General features: G+C 38.5%; 2 protein-coding genes across 4 annotated transcripts; one reads left to right on the top strand and one right to left on the bottom strand.

Moving 5' to 3' along the window:
• Positions 1-1,679: 1,679 nt before the first annotated feature.
• On the top strand, positions 1,680-4,788 carry il12bb (interleukin 12B, b). Its single transcript, XM_035905434.2, has 9 exons — positions 1,680-1,766; positions 2,287-2,380; positions 2,470-2,571; positions 2,759-2,935; positions 3,621-3,726; positions 3,826-3,995; positions 4,129-4,289; positions 4,395-4,513; positions 4,641-4,788. Exons 1-9 carry the CDS (start codon positions 1,680-1,682, stop codon positions 4,666-4,668), a joined length of 1,044 nt encoding a protein of 347 aa, XP_035761327.2. The 3' UTR covers positions 4,669-4,788.
• Positions 4,789-5,539: 751 nt separating this feature from the next.
• ublcp1 (ubiquitin-like domain containing CTD phosphatase 1) lies at positions 5,540-15,841 on the bottom strand. 3 transcript variants are annotated; one of them, XM_006784911.2, is made up of 11 exons: positions 15,691-15,841; positions 15,082-15,349; positions 14,577-14,668; positions 14,206-14,291; positions 14,002-14,117; positions 13,767-13,865; positions 13,362-13,399; positions 13,117-13,215; positions 9,742-9,858; positions 9,505-9,632; positions 5,540-7,034 (listed from the first exon to the last, which is right to left on the bottom strand). In XM_006784911.2, the coding sequence occupies exons 2-11, from the start codon at positions 15,233-15,235 to the stop codon at positions 7,007-7,009; spliced, it is 957 nt and encodes a 318-aa protein (XP_006784974.1). In that variant the 5' UTR covers positions 15,236-15,349; positions 15,691-15,841; the 3' UTR covers positions 5,540-7,006. The 3 variants fall into 3 exon arrangements, with proteins under 3 accessions (XP_006784974.1, XP_035761138.1, XP_035761139.1); XM_035905245.2 differs by having other exon boundaries at positions 15,082-15,302; XM_035905246.2 differs by having other exon boundaries at positions 15,082-15,249.

Raw genomic sequence — 15,841 nt, 5'->3', positions numbered from 1 at the left:
CATCCCCCACATGCTCTGTAATTTCACGTGGTCAACCACTTTGCGGCTAAGTTGCTGTGCTTCCTAAATGTTTTCACTTTGCAATAATACCAGCTGATTGAGGGAAGCAATTTCACAAACTGACTTGTCACAGCGCCACACTTGAATTCAGTTAGCTCATTAGAACAACTCATTCTTTCACGAATGTAAAGGCAGACTGCTTGGCTTGATGGTTTTATGCTCTGCGGGACTGAAAACACCTACATTTAAGAGGGACTGTTTCTGTCCTTTGTTGTGTGATTACAATTCAGTAATGTGTCTTATCAATCTTTAAAAAACTAAAATGTAGGATTCCCCAAAAGATCAAATTATAATTTCAGGATCTGACACTGATATATCCATGATAATCTAATCTGTTTTCTCTGTCTAGTCTCTTTAACAGGAATAATACAGCACTCTAAGCTTTCCCTTTTCTCTATCATTTCAACATCATTGTTTAAGCCCATTCATTTAGTCCTGGCAGAAACTGGAAGTTTTCTTGAAAAACCCAATTACGCAAGCATTGATTAATTGGATTTGCTTTGGAAAGAAGTGCTGCTAAGCGGCATTCCCACCTTGACAAAGACATACCTGCTATCATTCAGCTGGTATGAGGAAGGAATGCCAGCTGCCTCTCCGCAATTCCTGTAAAATACAAAGGAAGTTAAAGAGTTGATAAGCCACTTGTTTAATATTGAGAAAAGTCGCACCGTGCACACACACACACACAGGGAAGTGGATGTGGTGTAAGGTTAGTATGATATGACATTTTTAGTCCTCATAAGAATACGAAATAGGGTAGTGGTGGGGAAAAACCTTTTACTTAATTGAAGTGAGGGTCCAAGCAAGGAAATTGCATTTCCTTTCAAAACAGCATAAAACACACTCCCCTTGAGTCATCTGTTGCCTTTTTTTTTTTTTAAATAAACAAAGGTTAATCAAAAGAAACCCCTATACCTATGTGTATTTATGGGAAAGGGTCTACGAGCTGTCATTACAGATGCAACCACACAGGCATGCTTAAATGTTAGTGGTTATTTTGGAAAGAAAACGCTCTGCAGGTAACTTCCCAGATGTATACGTTAAAAAAAAAAGAAAATGCAACAGTGATTTTTCCATTTGGTCATTGCGTTTACAAAACTCCTTCAGATAATCCTGTTTTGTTTTTTTGTTTTGTTTATAATCTGGGTTTTCTCCTTTATTTCATCCCTGATGATTCTGTTCTCTTGACGCATTCTGTGGAAGCGTCCTTTTTCTTGTTCTTCTTTAGAAGTCCCATGACGGCGATCTAGATTACCTGCTCCACTTTCAGTGGCGTATAACCATATTTAAACATTTTAGGGGTTGCAGTTCTGTTTTACAGAAGTTTCTGTATCATTAGTTGGCCTTACTTCCCCCCCAAAGTGGTTAGTGTGATCACACAATCATACATCAGATTACAGCGTGGATTTTGTGCCGAATGAATTGTCGTCTTCAACACAGCTAAATTAATCAAGCTTGACAAAAGAGGAGAGCTGGGTGGAAAGCTAGTGGTAATCCATTTATTTTGATCATTCATTAAATTTCCTTTCATGTGCAGTGTGGTCCATTGTCATCGTCATCATTGCTCAGGTATTAAAGAGTTCCTCTTTTGAGTGGGGATTTCTCAGCCTGACGTATAAATGCAGCTGCAGCTGTTGCCTTTACACAGACAAACACTGCTTACTACATCTGGTTCCAGTGTGAGATTTTGGATCAAGTTTTACAAGGTAAGATCTATTATATTCCATCTGATTGTCACAGATATTCAGGAGGAGGAATAATCTGCTCACTTTGGGTTATGTAAAAATCAAAATGTTTAAAACTTCTTATATAATTGAAAATACTTGTACACACTTTGAAAATGCTGTTGTACAGGTTTGCAAATTTGAGTTCTCATCCTTTGAGGGGTCAAAAAGGTTTTAGGAGGAAATATCTGATTATTTTTTTTATACTATTTCATTTGATATCTTCTAATTTTTTTTATTAGATTTAAAAAAAAAAAAAATTGAATTTTTTTTTACTAAACTAACAGATAGTTAAACTAAGGATATTTTCTCTGTAATTTTATTTGATTTTAATTAGTTTTCCAAGTTCACAATTCTTTTGTTGTTATTTTATTTTAGTTAACACTGCTTTGATTTAAAGGGTTAATTTTTTACTTGAGTATTTCACTTTTTTCAAGGTTTAAAAAAATATTTTTATTTGTTTATGTAAAAGAGTCCCATCACTTCCTTTCTTTTGTTACAGATGCATACATTTTTGCTCATGGTTGTGTGGGCTATACTGAGTGGCACCAGTGCTGACACCCAGCAAACAGATGTCGAGACACTCGTGGATAATGGTATCTCCTTGTCTTTGAATATTCCTCCATGTTTTCCTTTTTGTTTTTAATTTCACCAACAGTAAAATCAATTTTTTTGTTTTACCTAGTTGTGGTCCTGAGGGTGCCCTCTTTTACGGGTAGCATGGTTCACGTTCCTTTGACCTGCGGAGAAGCTTTTCAGAATGAGCCTGTGTTTTGGAAGAAAAATGGTAACGCAGCTTTTAATTCAATTAATTTCACTTATGTAAAGAAAAAGTCAAAGTCACAAGAACTTTCTTTTGTTTGTTTGCTCTATAGCTCATCAAGCTTTTGTTTATCCAGACGTCAAACTTTCCCCTTTGTCTCTTTATGGCTTTTTATGACCACATTGTAACAATGAACATGTCTGTGTCTCAGGTCAGGAGCTCAATCCGCCTCTGCAGGGGAACCAAGTCCAGGTCCTGGTGGAGGAGATGAAAGGAGGGAACTACACTTGCCACCTCAGTCCAAGTGGAGAATACCTGAACCACACTATGATCTTAATCCAGCTTAATCCAGACAACAGGACAGTCATATTGGAAAACAGAGAAGGAGGTAAGTTGAAAAAAAAAGAAAGAAGGAAGGAAAGGAGCAAAGACAAAGAAAGAAGTGAAACGAGTAGGGGAGGGAGAACAAAGAAGGCATGCATGAAGGGAAAAGGGCAAAGAGCAGATTTTCTTTGACTGGATTTAGCCTCAAGCTTTCTCTGAAGAAGAAATGGTATTGATGGGACTGAATAGCTAAGATGATGGTCAGATTGGGATTTAGGATAAGAAAAAAATAGGGAAAGGGTGTAAGGGTGGGGTTCCAGAGCAGAAAACAGAAACTGGATCAAAGGATCACCATTAGTAGTGTCAAAGGAATTTTAATAGAGAAGATGAGGGAAAAGAACAACACAGTGAGCAGGCTTTATATTAGGCCCATCATCACATTGTTAGTGCTCATGTTTCTCCATAAGGTTTCAGCTTTGTAAATCTCAAACATTATGTTTCTGCAGTTTTGTGCTATGAGGCAATGTTTTCCTGTGATGGAACAAAACCTTAAAGTTGAAGTGAAGAGGCAGCTACAAAGCTTTTTTTTTCTCATTTACAGCAATTGTATCAATGCCCTGAGTGATTTATTTGTGTTTACTCGATGGGATCTAGAAGAACAATGAAACACTACAAGTGTAAGCTACACTGTTCATAAGAACATTAAACAAAAGAGAGGGAGGGGACTGACAGTAATTCTGTTGCTCCAGGTCACATCCACTGCTCGGCACCAAACTATACAGGATTCTTTCACTGCTCCTGGAAAAGAACAGCGCTCAGATCTGATGCCAGTGTGGTTTTGGTTAAGGCTGAACGGTAAGGACAAAGACAATGCATAGCATACTTTGGTTGGGTGCTGGTGTGGAGGAGGTGCTCTAGATAGTATTTTAACATCAACTTATATTCATATTCCAGTTTTACCGACGATATCCCCTGTGAGCTGGATGCCGATGCATCAGGGGTTCGCTGCCAAGATGCCCACTGCCCATACAAAGAGGAGCAACATCACATTTCCTTCACCGTTTACATACGCAGCCATGCTCGTTTGGAGGCCTACACAAAGTCTTTCTACCTGAGAGAAATCGGTAAGTTTGTTTTTGTGTATTTTAGCGTATGAAAAGTAACTTTCTTAGTCATCGTGCCGTGATTTCCTCTCTCCATTCTCTTTCTTTTTTAAACTTTTCCCACCTCATTTCTTTCCCTCCCAACTCAATAAAGTGAGACCGTCAAAACTCCCTAACCTGCACATCAGTGATGGGAAGGTGTTCAGCTGGGACTACCCTGATACTTGGGAGAAACCCTGCGCCTATTTTGGCCTACAGTTTGAGGTCAAGCTGGTGCACAGTGGACATCCCTGCAACAGTGACAATCAAATAATTGTAATTAATACACGTACATCTATACACCAGATTCATATCTTTTTGCTGATGTCCAGTTTAGTCGAGGTTTCTTTGTCTTTATTAAGTCGCCTCTTCTTTGTGCAGAATATCACCACTGATACAACCAAATACGAGGTTGGCGTTAAGACCAAGAAGTATGTTTTCTGTGTGCGAGCTCAGGACAAGTTCACCAGAGGGCCGTGGAGCCACTGGAGTCAGTGCACGTAAGTGTATTGATTTTTATTTATTTATTTTTTGCTAATTCTGTTCCTGTGCAAGGTTTCACACTATTTACAAATCATTGTATACTGACTGATCCAATCTGTACTGTTTTGTTCTTTTTACCAACAGAGTGAACAAACATAACGTGGCATGCTAAGCGTTAGCCGCTGGACTCTGCTGCCGCACCAGAAAGAGGAAAACAGTTTTTAAAAATATTATAATTCAGAAGAAAAAAAAATGGTCTAATACATTTTTTCAAGTGATGCACAACATATGAAGCTGTGCTTCAGGAGTGAATGTATACCTGTACAGTATTTATTCATCCCTCTTCATCCCCATTCGTTATGTCTGTGGAACTACAGAACAATGTTACAATAATGATTTGTACTGTGATTGAAATGAATTAGTATTTCCTTCATGCCCTTTTTAACTTATTTATATCTGTTCAGAATGTTTCTCAACATTTTATAATAAATTAATGAACATATCAGTTTATTGTATTTTCTTTCATTTTATAACAGGGCATCTCAAAATGTATTTGAACCCATGGGTTATCTATAGAGTTTATTTTGAGTGCAGAACATACAAAAGATGAAAAATGCACTGACAAACTAGAAAAAACACAAAATCATAAAACTAAAGTACTTGTACATATTTGCATATTTTCTATTCTGATATTGTGCGAGTTGCATGTGTATTAACTCATCATGTGGCTACGTGAGAAATCAATAGGTAATAACAATGACAACAGTAGGAAAAGAATAGCCAATAATAATACTGAAAAAATATTTATGACATTTAAATGAAGGGGAGGGGGGCACTAAAAAACCATGGTGTTTTGGGAGGTGTCATTATTGGCCAGGTCGTTAGTGTCTATGTTCTTTATTCAATGAATTAACCTTTTGTCTTTTATGGTGTTCATGGTGTACAAGTTATGAACAGGAAGTAATGAAATGTTTCTCACTGTAAAAGATGAACTCATTTTTAACTACCCTTTAGGAATGTAGAACAGTACAAGCAAGCGAGGTACAAAAAAAGGTTTATTTTCCTATTTACAGCCACAATTTCATCGATGAAATGAAGAAAACACACAAAAAAGGCAGAGCTCAAGAAATGAAAAGAAACTGAATTTCCAGGGACTGCTTGACATATCATATAGCTTATGTTTCCAGAGCTTCAGCTTCATAAAATGAGGCCCACCTTAATAAGTACTGAAATGTGTAAAAACCCACTTTAGTTACAAAAGAGAAAAAAACAAAACACACAATTAAAAAAATGTGCTATCCAGTTCTTGTATTCTCATCACCTTTAGTTGATTCATTGACATTTGGATGTTCCAGAAACATTTCAATGAAGAGCTGTCACGATCTAACGAGCATCAACGAAATAAAACCTATGCTTTATGTCCGTTCGAGTGTTGCGTCCTGTGATGTAACAGAATCAGCATGCACAGAAAAACATGAATACGTTTCTGGACATGTATGCACACAAATATCCAGCCATGGAAGCCTGACTGTAATATGCATGTACAGAATGTAAATAACAAAAAACAGGCCTGTTTGTAGTGACCACCTACAGACACGAAACAAATGGTGTCACACTTGTTCACTAAAGCCACTTGTTTTGATGAAATATTTTAGCTAGCCAGTTCTAAGACCAACAGATTTTGGTCTCTCAGTAGTTTTTAGAATTGCTGCATATGTCTGCATGTGCAGGCTGCTGTTATTTGTTTGACGCTCAGAAACCTTCCAGACGTTCCAACTTTTCACTTCATTTATTACAAATCAAACAGACAATCCAAATACTACATTAAAAAAAACACGTTAAATTACCAGGATATCCTCGCATACTGAAAACACTTTCAATGGTTACGTAACTTCATTTTGCTTATTTGTTTCTTTTCGCTCTTTAGCTTTTAGCGGTCAGTCTCTTTGAAGGCAGGCTACTGACCTTAACCATAATGAAATTAGATTTGTATCTTCTCCTACTCACTTGGTACAGCAGAGAGGCTTGATAGAGTATTTTTTACTGGTAATCAACTTAACACATCTGCTACTATTCACCCATCTAAAATACCAAGCAAGTGTAAAAGATCTCGAATACTTTCAGGAAATAGTGGACCTCAGTTATCTATATTAAACCCTTGTTGACCACCATGAGTAAACAGGTGAGCTGGAGTCTGTGACATAAAATCAGTGTGGTCTCAAACAGGATTTTTTTTTCCACAATGCACCTTGCACACTGAGAGTAACTGTAAACAATATTTGAACAAACAAATGTTCCAGACTAAGAGAAGGCAGAGAACATGCAGATATATAAACTGGGAAGCCCGTCTCAGTCCTGAGGTTTTGACCTTGTGTGTAATTGTAGGGTTAGTGGTGGACTTTTAGTGAGGTTTGGTATGAAGGACTTTATGTTTGTTCTTGTGTTTGACAAGCAGATGATGCATTGGTTGCATCCACTCCAAGTCTTTGCGCTGATAATATAGTCCCTCTTCAGTGGTGCTGCCTCTTAGATAGGTACCTGCAGAAACAAACAGGCACACATTCAGGGCATATTTTAAACACATTCAGTTGAATTCATGTTGATTTGGGGAAATGTACAAATGACACTGGGATACAACATTAAAAATAAGTAACTAAATAATGGAAGAACATTTAAAGCCTTTACCATGTACTAGAGATGGACCGATCCGATATTACCTATCGGTATCGGTCCGATACTGACCTAAATTACTGGATCGGATATCGGATAAAAATAAAAAATGTAATCCGATCCGAAGTATCACAAAATCACCTCACAAAACGCGCTACTTGGCGTAACCCAGCTCGGCGCATCGGAGTAGTATGTGTCACGTGATAGAGCGGCTGTTGTCTGCGAGACCTGTTGGCGGTCTGTTGGAGCATTTGGAGCCTCGTTACATGCTTCCTAACCGTGGTATTTCATCTCGGCGAAAACTATCCCACAGAAGTAAGGCAAGTTCATCCCTGAATGTTTGCATAGTATTTCCACGTTAAGCTTAACAACTGATGTATTGAGCCACAGCTGGACTGGCCATCGGAGTTCCATATTGAGGTGAAAAGGAAGCGATTTGTCCCGTACTTCAGCTGGAATTCAAAAATAGACACAAAGCTGGAGTTATTCTGTCTTTGTTGCGCAGTTGCATCTACTTCTCTCATTCACTTCTCCTTCCTCTCCTGTTATTACTTCAAACATGAAACTGATCAATGATCAGTTTCATGTTTTTCTGCCGCAAGTCCCGTCTTTCTTGTTTGTTTATTGCCCACTTTGCGCTAGAAAGAGGAGACCGCCGGATAAACAACAGCAGCACGTTTAAACGTGATAAGCTGTTGTTAGAATTTATTTAATATTAACTTTGTAGTATCAGCTGAGGTTTGCTGGAGCCACAGCTGTAAAAGCTGCTGGTCATGATATCCGTTTGGATATGTGGTGAGAGGGAAACATGAAGATGAAACCAGGAGAAGTCCTTACTGAATCATCAGAGCTGAACAGGTGATGGAGAAACAGGTTTACCTTTTAGGTGACATGAATGAGTTGAAGGGAAGTTATGAACTGTTTCTGAGAGACAAATAACACCAGGATCCTTTTTTACGTAGCTGACAGCTGGTAACTGTGCAGGGGCGGGTCTAGCAAAGTTTTGTCGGGGGCCAGGTAGGGCATTAACAGGGAAAGGGGGGCACAAATAAATACTTTTCTTTGTTATGTCATTTAAAAACTTTGAATAAATAATTATCTGAATCTTACAACAAAAGTGGTCATCTGATTAAATGTATAGAAATCCATTATTGTATATAGTAACTAATAAGTCTAATATACACCCTAATAAGCTATAGTACTTTTTCCTTTGGGAAGATACCATCTGTGAAGTCTGCAATTCTGTTGAAGAAAGATGTTGAATCTATTTAAATATTGTAGAAAAATAATTGATTTCTATGCATTTGTTTTACACTTGCATTAAATTAAAGTTGATTACATCGATTAAGGGCGGGGGGTGGTTCCCGAATATTTTTGCTGGGAGTTGGCAACCCTATTAGTTAGGTTGCTTAATATTTCCACTAAGTACTCTTTAAAATACCAGAATAGGGAGGATGGTGTAGGTTTAAATTTATTAGATTGATCAGTGTTACTGAACTATAAAATGTTTTGGGTGGAGTGCATTTTTTGCATACAGGTATAACAGAATAGCTTCAGTCTCTTGTTTTTTAAAACTTGAGTATGAACTTATACAAAATGCAGCAAGATATTTATATAAAAAACACAGTTTTATTGATTACAAAATACGCTATATCAGATTCATATCGGTATCGGCAGATATCCAAATTTATGATATCGGAATCGGTATCAGACATTAAAAAGTGGTATCGTGCCATCTCTACCATGTACAGCACAAACAAATTATATCATAAGTTGGACAGTCGATTAAATAATCAACCATGTACAGTCCTACGACATCACAGATAGCAAAAATAAAGCTAAGAATGGACACAACAAAGTGCAAAGGAGAAATTTGCACTGAGATCTCACCTTTTAGCCTTTCCATCACAACTGTAAATAAGAAAGAGCTCAACACTGATCCCTGATGTAACTCTACCCCGACCCTAAACTCATCTGTAATTCCTACTGCACACCTCAACACTGTTTCACAAATTTCTTGCCACTGGTGAGTTCCTCATTGAGTACCACAGTTACTCTCTTTGCTTGGGATGCACAAGTCTCCTTCTTACTTTAGATTGTGTTCATTTATCCCCAGAATTGGATGCATTTTTTAGGATGAATTTTATACTTTAAATAATCTGAAATGAAGTAAAAATTTAAGTAAGATTCATGTGTGTGTTGGCATTAGATGTTATTTTTTTAATATATCTAGTATTTTTTTGTAAATGGCTGTTCAGGTCTAGCATGTGCTGTAGGTTTGAAGTATGCAACTACAACTATGTAAATGATACTGTTTAGCTGTTCAAGGAGTGCATACCTCTCCCAGTGTTTGTGGTTGAGTCCACTGAAGTCGTCAAGCTTGGCGATTTCTTTGAGGTATTGAGACAGTTTATACAGCTCTCTGTCCCGCTCCCTGTTGAGGTGGGCCTTCATGAAGGGTCGGATCTAACACAAATTCACAACAACAAATAAAGAAAAAGTTTCATTAAGATCTGTAGTTAATTGTACCAAAAGAAGAGAAAAATGGTCAAGATAATTGTATGAACTAACCAACCTTAAGTCCATTCTGTGGGTTCATAAGAAAGTTTCTTCCAATGTCGTCAAACATAATGGTGTTCTTCCTGTTATAAAATTCTCCGTACTTCCCCCATATCACACCTAAGGGCTTCACCTGTGGAAGCCATAAAATAGATTAAATCAGTGCCATGACGTTTGCACAAAGCAGTAAACGTCCTCCACAAACATTATGAAAGAGGTATTCAAGCACATCACAACATGTCGTCACGGCGCGTGCAGTCACACCTAGAGTGCTAAATGACTTACCAGAATGTAAACAAACAAAAAAAACCCAAACAACAACAATATGATACATGTCACCTAGGACCATAAGCCAGAAACATTCCCGAGAATTTACATAGTTACTTAGCAAGCACGAAGTGTATACAACTTTATCTAGTCACAAATCTCTGACAAAGAGATACTTGACCCCCTCTTTTCAAATTTATCCTCACTACACATCCATATTATATATGTGCTTCCCATTTGACACCCCAAGACTCACATATGTTTTCATGCACAGTAATCTTATTTAATGAAGTTATGAAAAATTATAGCTTCATACTATGGTAAATGGCCTGTATTTGTATAGCGCTTTTACTAGTCCCTAAGAACCCCAAAGTGCTTTACACGTCCAGTCATCCACCCATTCACACACACTTTCACAAACTGGTGATGGCAAGCTACATTGTAGCCACAGCCACCCTGGGGCGCACTGACAGAGGCGAGGCTGCCGGACACTGGCGCCACCGGGCCCTCTGACCACCACCAGTAGGCAACGGGTGAAGTGTCTTGCCCAGGGACACAACGACCAAGACTGTCCAAGCCGGGGCTCGAACTGGCAACCTTCCGATTACAAGGCGAACTCCCAACTCTTGAGCCACAATCGCCCGTATACTATGATTTACTTATCTTTTTTTCAGGCCCTTGAAGTACAGAGGGGTGGTTCTTTTTAATATTCATTTGTTCCAGCAGTTTTAAGCCGTGACTAAAGCCAAATTGATCTGAAGCGCACTACCAAAATCCTGCTTTGGTAAATGGTGAATGAAATGGTTTTTATATCGCATGTTTGTGTATAACCTGCTCTGAGCATCAACATCGTGGCCTATATCATAGTCTGACAAACTGAGCTGGACAAGCTTAATGCCTAAGATGTCAAGTAATAGAGACAGGCATTGACTGTTTTATCTCGTCTGATGATTCACTGGAGAAAACAAAAAAAGTGCATTTCGAGTACATTCCAAAGAGTGTTATCACCACATGGTGTTTAGTTAAAACACGTGACAGCATATGTATTTTTTTTTTACCACCAAACTCGTCTTCTATTCGTGATTTCTTTCTGCGTCAAAATAATTTGTACACTTTCTACTGTAACTGTGAAATAGAGAAACAGCATTTGCGTCCACATGTTCAAAAAAATAATTTGTACAATGAAACAAATTAAGGTCCTGAAGATGTAAAATGTATTTTCCCTTTTACTCAGTTTACTAAACTAGAGGGGAAAAAGCTATTTGCTGCGACACTCATGATCATCTATTGACTCATTCTCAGATATTGAGCTCTGAGAGAGTGCTCAAAGGCATCAACGGGAGCATCAGGCTAAGGACAGCCTGGACATAGAATGAGAACTTTCCTGACCTGGTTTGATGTATTTTCCATTTTGGCTGTTTATTTCTGCAGCTCAAACTACTTTAAGCTATTTTTCATTATCTAAAATGTAACACATTTTAAGAAGGGTTTTTTTTAAAAATAATTTCTGTATCGAGTGTGGTGCATATCCTTTGTGAAAGCACCAATTATAAACCAGTGAAGGTTTTCAGATCCAAGGTTTCACATTGTTGACTCATCACATGGAATTTCCACCTGCAGTGACTTCATGACACCAGCTAAGATTCAAATGACAGGGCATGTTGCTCATGACATCATTAAAGGGTGGAAGTTAGGCTACGTTCACACTGCAGGTCTTAATGCTCAATTCCGATTTTTTGATCAAATCCGATTTTTTTGTCTGCTCGTTCACACTACAAATAAAATGTGACAGCAAATGTGCTCTAGTGTGAACGCTCAAAGCGGCCCGCATCCGCAAAAGAAGACGTCACACACAAAGCGCTCTGTTTAGACCCAGAGCAAACAATATTGTTTGACTGATGGCCCTTAATATAAAGACTTCGGACTTTACGTTTCCCAATTTTTGCTTTAAGTTATTTTGTTATTTACATAATAATGTAAATAACCTAATAATTATCCTTATTGCTGTTTTAGAGAGGAGCGGTGCTTCAAAGGATAGTTGTAGATTTCTGTCAGAATCTGCAGATTATATAGTATAAATAAAATGTTCACGTTTCTCCAACGTTGTCTTCCCAACAGTTTCACTGACATCTACGCTGGACGGCCAGGAAGCATTCGCGATGTCTTCTCGGGCGCTTCTCCGGCACTGATAATTGGCGTCTGTCTTGTGTCAGTGACGTAAAAGATGGATTTAATGCGACTTGACCATTCAAACAGCAGTCGCTTTCTAAAACATCGGATATGTATCGGATTCAGTACCACATACGAAAGTGACCCAGATCGGATTTGAAAATATCGGATTTGTGCCGTTCACACTGTCATACCATGATCGGATATGGGTCGCATAGGGTCAAAAAAATCAGATTTGATGCACTTTTGCCTGCAGTGTGAACATAGCCTTAAACTTTCAAAACCAAACCTTTGTGCATGTTGTGTACATGTGTAGCTCTCTCTCTCTCACTCACTCACTCCTTGAGTAAACAGAACCTCCTATTTAACATTTGGAGATTGCTACAATATGACTGTATTAATATGACTGTAGTGTGTGTGATTAGGTGTATGATGCTGTAGGAAAAAGCACTTTGAGTGGTCAGTTAGGGCAGAAAAACTCTGTATAAGTCCCAGTCCATTTAACATTTGACCATGAACCTGTCTGTCACAGTCATGTGATGCTTGCAGTTTACCCAAAATGCCTTTTTGAGGATCATCTGAAAATAGATACTACCAATACTAATGCGTGTTTCTGTTATTCAGTATGACAAACATTAAATTCTTGGAGATGTTCCCTCTGAAACTATGATATATTCTATAATATCAATGCTCAGATTTAGTTATAGAAATAATGCTGAACAAAAATTAGATTATGGCTTTAGATAATGACACTCAGATTGGATACAAATTTGATTTTCTTGCAGTGTTATGTTCAATGACCCATTAACTGCCAGAATGAATAACGCTTAAAAACCTAAAATAAATCCAAATATATTGTAAATCATTTCTTCTTCTGTGAAAGATATGTCCAAAGCATTGATGTGTGACCACAACAGTGACACAGGCCAATATTTTAAACAGCAAGTGTACCAACCTCCACAACTCCTCTCTTTGGGGTGTGTACCGTAATCATGGCCCCACTGTCCAGCATGAACGTAATCTTGTAATTAGGGTTGTCTGTCACTCCCAGCTCCTACACACACACACACACAGTGGTGTTATCTTCTGATCCATCTACACTCATATAATATATGCCAACTTGGATAACACTGCCACCTTTTGGCAACAAAATGTACAGGATAATAAAAGAAATGGTAAAGAAATAAGAGAAGTACTTGCCTTCATTTTTGCATCAATCCATTTCATACTTGTAGCAGCTTAAAAGAGAAAACACATTATGCGTGTTAATTAGTAATGAATTAAATCATGAAAGAAAAAAATAACAATTAAACACAACACAATGTCTACACACACCCAAGCACAAGAGGCATCTCAGTGAGAGGACACTGTTCTCCAAACGCATACTGGACATTTAATTGGGTATTTACCACCATTAGAAAAATGGGCGAGCTCAGTCTGTTTTTTGGTTGGTTTTTTTGTTCTTCTTGGTGGATCAGATGCTCAATTTGGGCCAAAACATCAGGAATTAACTAGGCAGACATACTTATATGAAAACCCCACTCTCTAACACAAAAGCAATGAACCACTGCCACAGACAAGGGAAAGAGACGGACAGATACGTACACCAAATTACAATATCGTAGTCCTCATAGGCTGATGTCAGGAACTCGTGAAGGTAGGGTCTCATCAGCTCCTGACCTGTTTCTGCACATGACTTGTGATCTGAACACACACAGGATTATTGTATGGGTGTCCATGGTAAAACAAGCAGCTGATAAACAGACAGTAACTGCAAAGCCTCCTCTTTTGTTTCTTGCAAAGCATCTTATTAAAGAGACACATGATGATACCAACTCACCAAACAGTGTGTAGTCCACATCCAGAACCAGGAGCCTCTTGCCTTCTCTAGGAGGGTTTAGTTCCTCTACCTTGTACTCTTTGACTCTTCTAGCTATTTTTGCCAGGTTCTCCTCTCTGAAGACATAATTTGTTTCTCAAATGCACCAACACATCCACACACAAAGACAGGTTTCCTTCAACAATTTCTAAAATTCTGACAGACCTGTTCTCCACTTCAATGACCTCCTCCTCAATGTCAAAATCATTGACAACGTCATCATTCTCTGGTGGAGGGGCTAAAACGTCTTCCTTCACGAAACAAAATATATGCACGGTTAAAACTGTATCAGTCAGTACATTATACCCATAGCATATATCCCTCAAAAATGTCAACGGCTGTCAGATCTTCACCTAAACAACCATTTTCTGATCCATTAATCAAAGCTAGCTGATTCCAAAATCCTGAATAAACAGATTATTTACAAGTTACCCCTCACCTCTCTTGTCTAGTAAACCTGAACACTAGCAAGGCACACAGTCCTTCTATAATAGTTCCAGCCAGATATATATTTTTAATTTTCTCTATCCACCTACCAGACTCTCCTCTCTGGTACCCATCATCATGATCTTGGTATTAGGCTTCAACTTCAACGAGCCCAGCTTCATCTCATCCTCTGCTGGTTTACCTGCGGGCAAGATGAAAGGGAAAGGAACAGAAAATATATATAGAGAGAAAATCATATTAAGAGCATGCATAACTTTTATAAAATTATACATATTATATGTATACATATATATATATGTAATAAAATAATTTATATACTCAATAGCCTGTGGATAGGTGGAGAAAAAAGAAACTTTTGCACATAGACCTGGGGCTAGATGTAGGGGTGATTATTTTAAATATGATTAGCATCCAGGAGGGTCTTTTATGTAGACTGCACAATTAAATAAAAGCACAAGATGAAATGTCCTTTCGTCTCACACTTGGATTGGACTTCATATAGCATTATTTACACTAACTAGCGCAGAAATCAGAATCAGAATACTTTATTAATCCCTAAGGAAAATCAGGTACTTATCATTGACATCATCTCACCTTTGACCTTGAGTCCCAGGAGTTTCTGTCTCTCTGGCAGGACCCCAGTCAAGGTCTTGATGGACTGTTTCAGGTCCAACACCGTGTCTTCCTCAGACAGAGAACTGATGAAGTATTCCTGACCTCCCCACTTAATGATAACCGACACCGACATGACTCTCCGGTGCTCTTCACACACACATACACACGACTGCAGCTGAAGTCAGGTATGCACGCGCACCCTAAGCAAAGAATTTCCAGCAACAATAACAAACATGCACGCGCACACCTTGCAGAAAGGGAGAGACGGGCAAATTCAAAGGAAAGGTGTTAGGATGCCACCATGTAACTGGCTGGAGCTCGACTTAAAACAAACAAGATCAGCTTGTGATAAAACAGAGAGCCAAACGGGACATTACTATTGTTAAGCAGGTGATGGTACGTCTGGCTATTTCAAGACACAACGGCCAAATGCCACCTAATCAGCTCAGACACTGTGTGACTGTCCCTGATGCTGATATTTATAGCACAAGGTTGCTAACACTGACTAGCAACGATGTAAACACGCCGGGTTTAACAGCCAGCTCGCTAACATTAACTGACTGAGCTCCGCGGTCTGCTCACTCTTACCTGGTAGCACAAACTAACATGTAATGCTTGGCACACACTGTCAAATTTCCTCATAAAGTTGAATGAATGAACTGAGTTGGCCGTTCAATTTCATTCAGCGGGAGCCTCACACACCGCTGCTCTCTTCCTGGCGTCCCGAATCTTTCCGGTA

The sequence above is a fragment of the Neolamprologus brichardi genome, chromosome 10 (genome assembly GCF_056152115.1).
Source record: "Neolamprologus brichardi isolate AB-2024 chromosome 10, ASM5615211v1, whole genome shotgun sequence".
NCBI classification, from domain to species: Eukaryota; Metazoa; Chordata; class Actinopteri; order Cichliformes; family Cichlidae; genus Neolamprologus; species Neolamprologus brichardi.
This window is presented reverse-complemented; position numbering and strand designations above follow the sequence as displayed.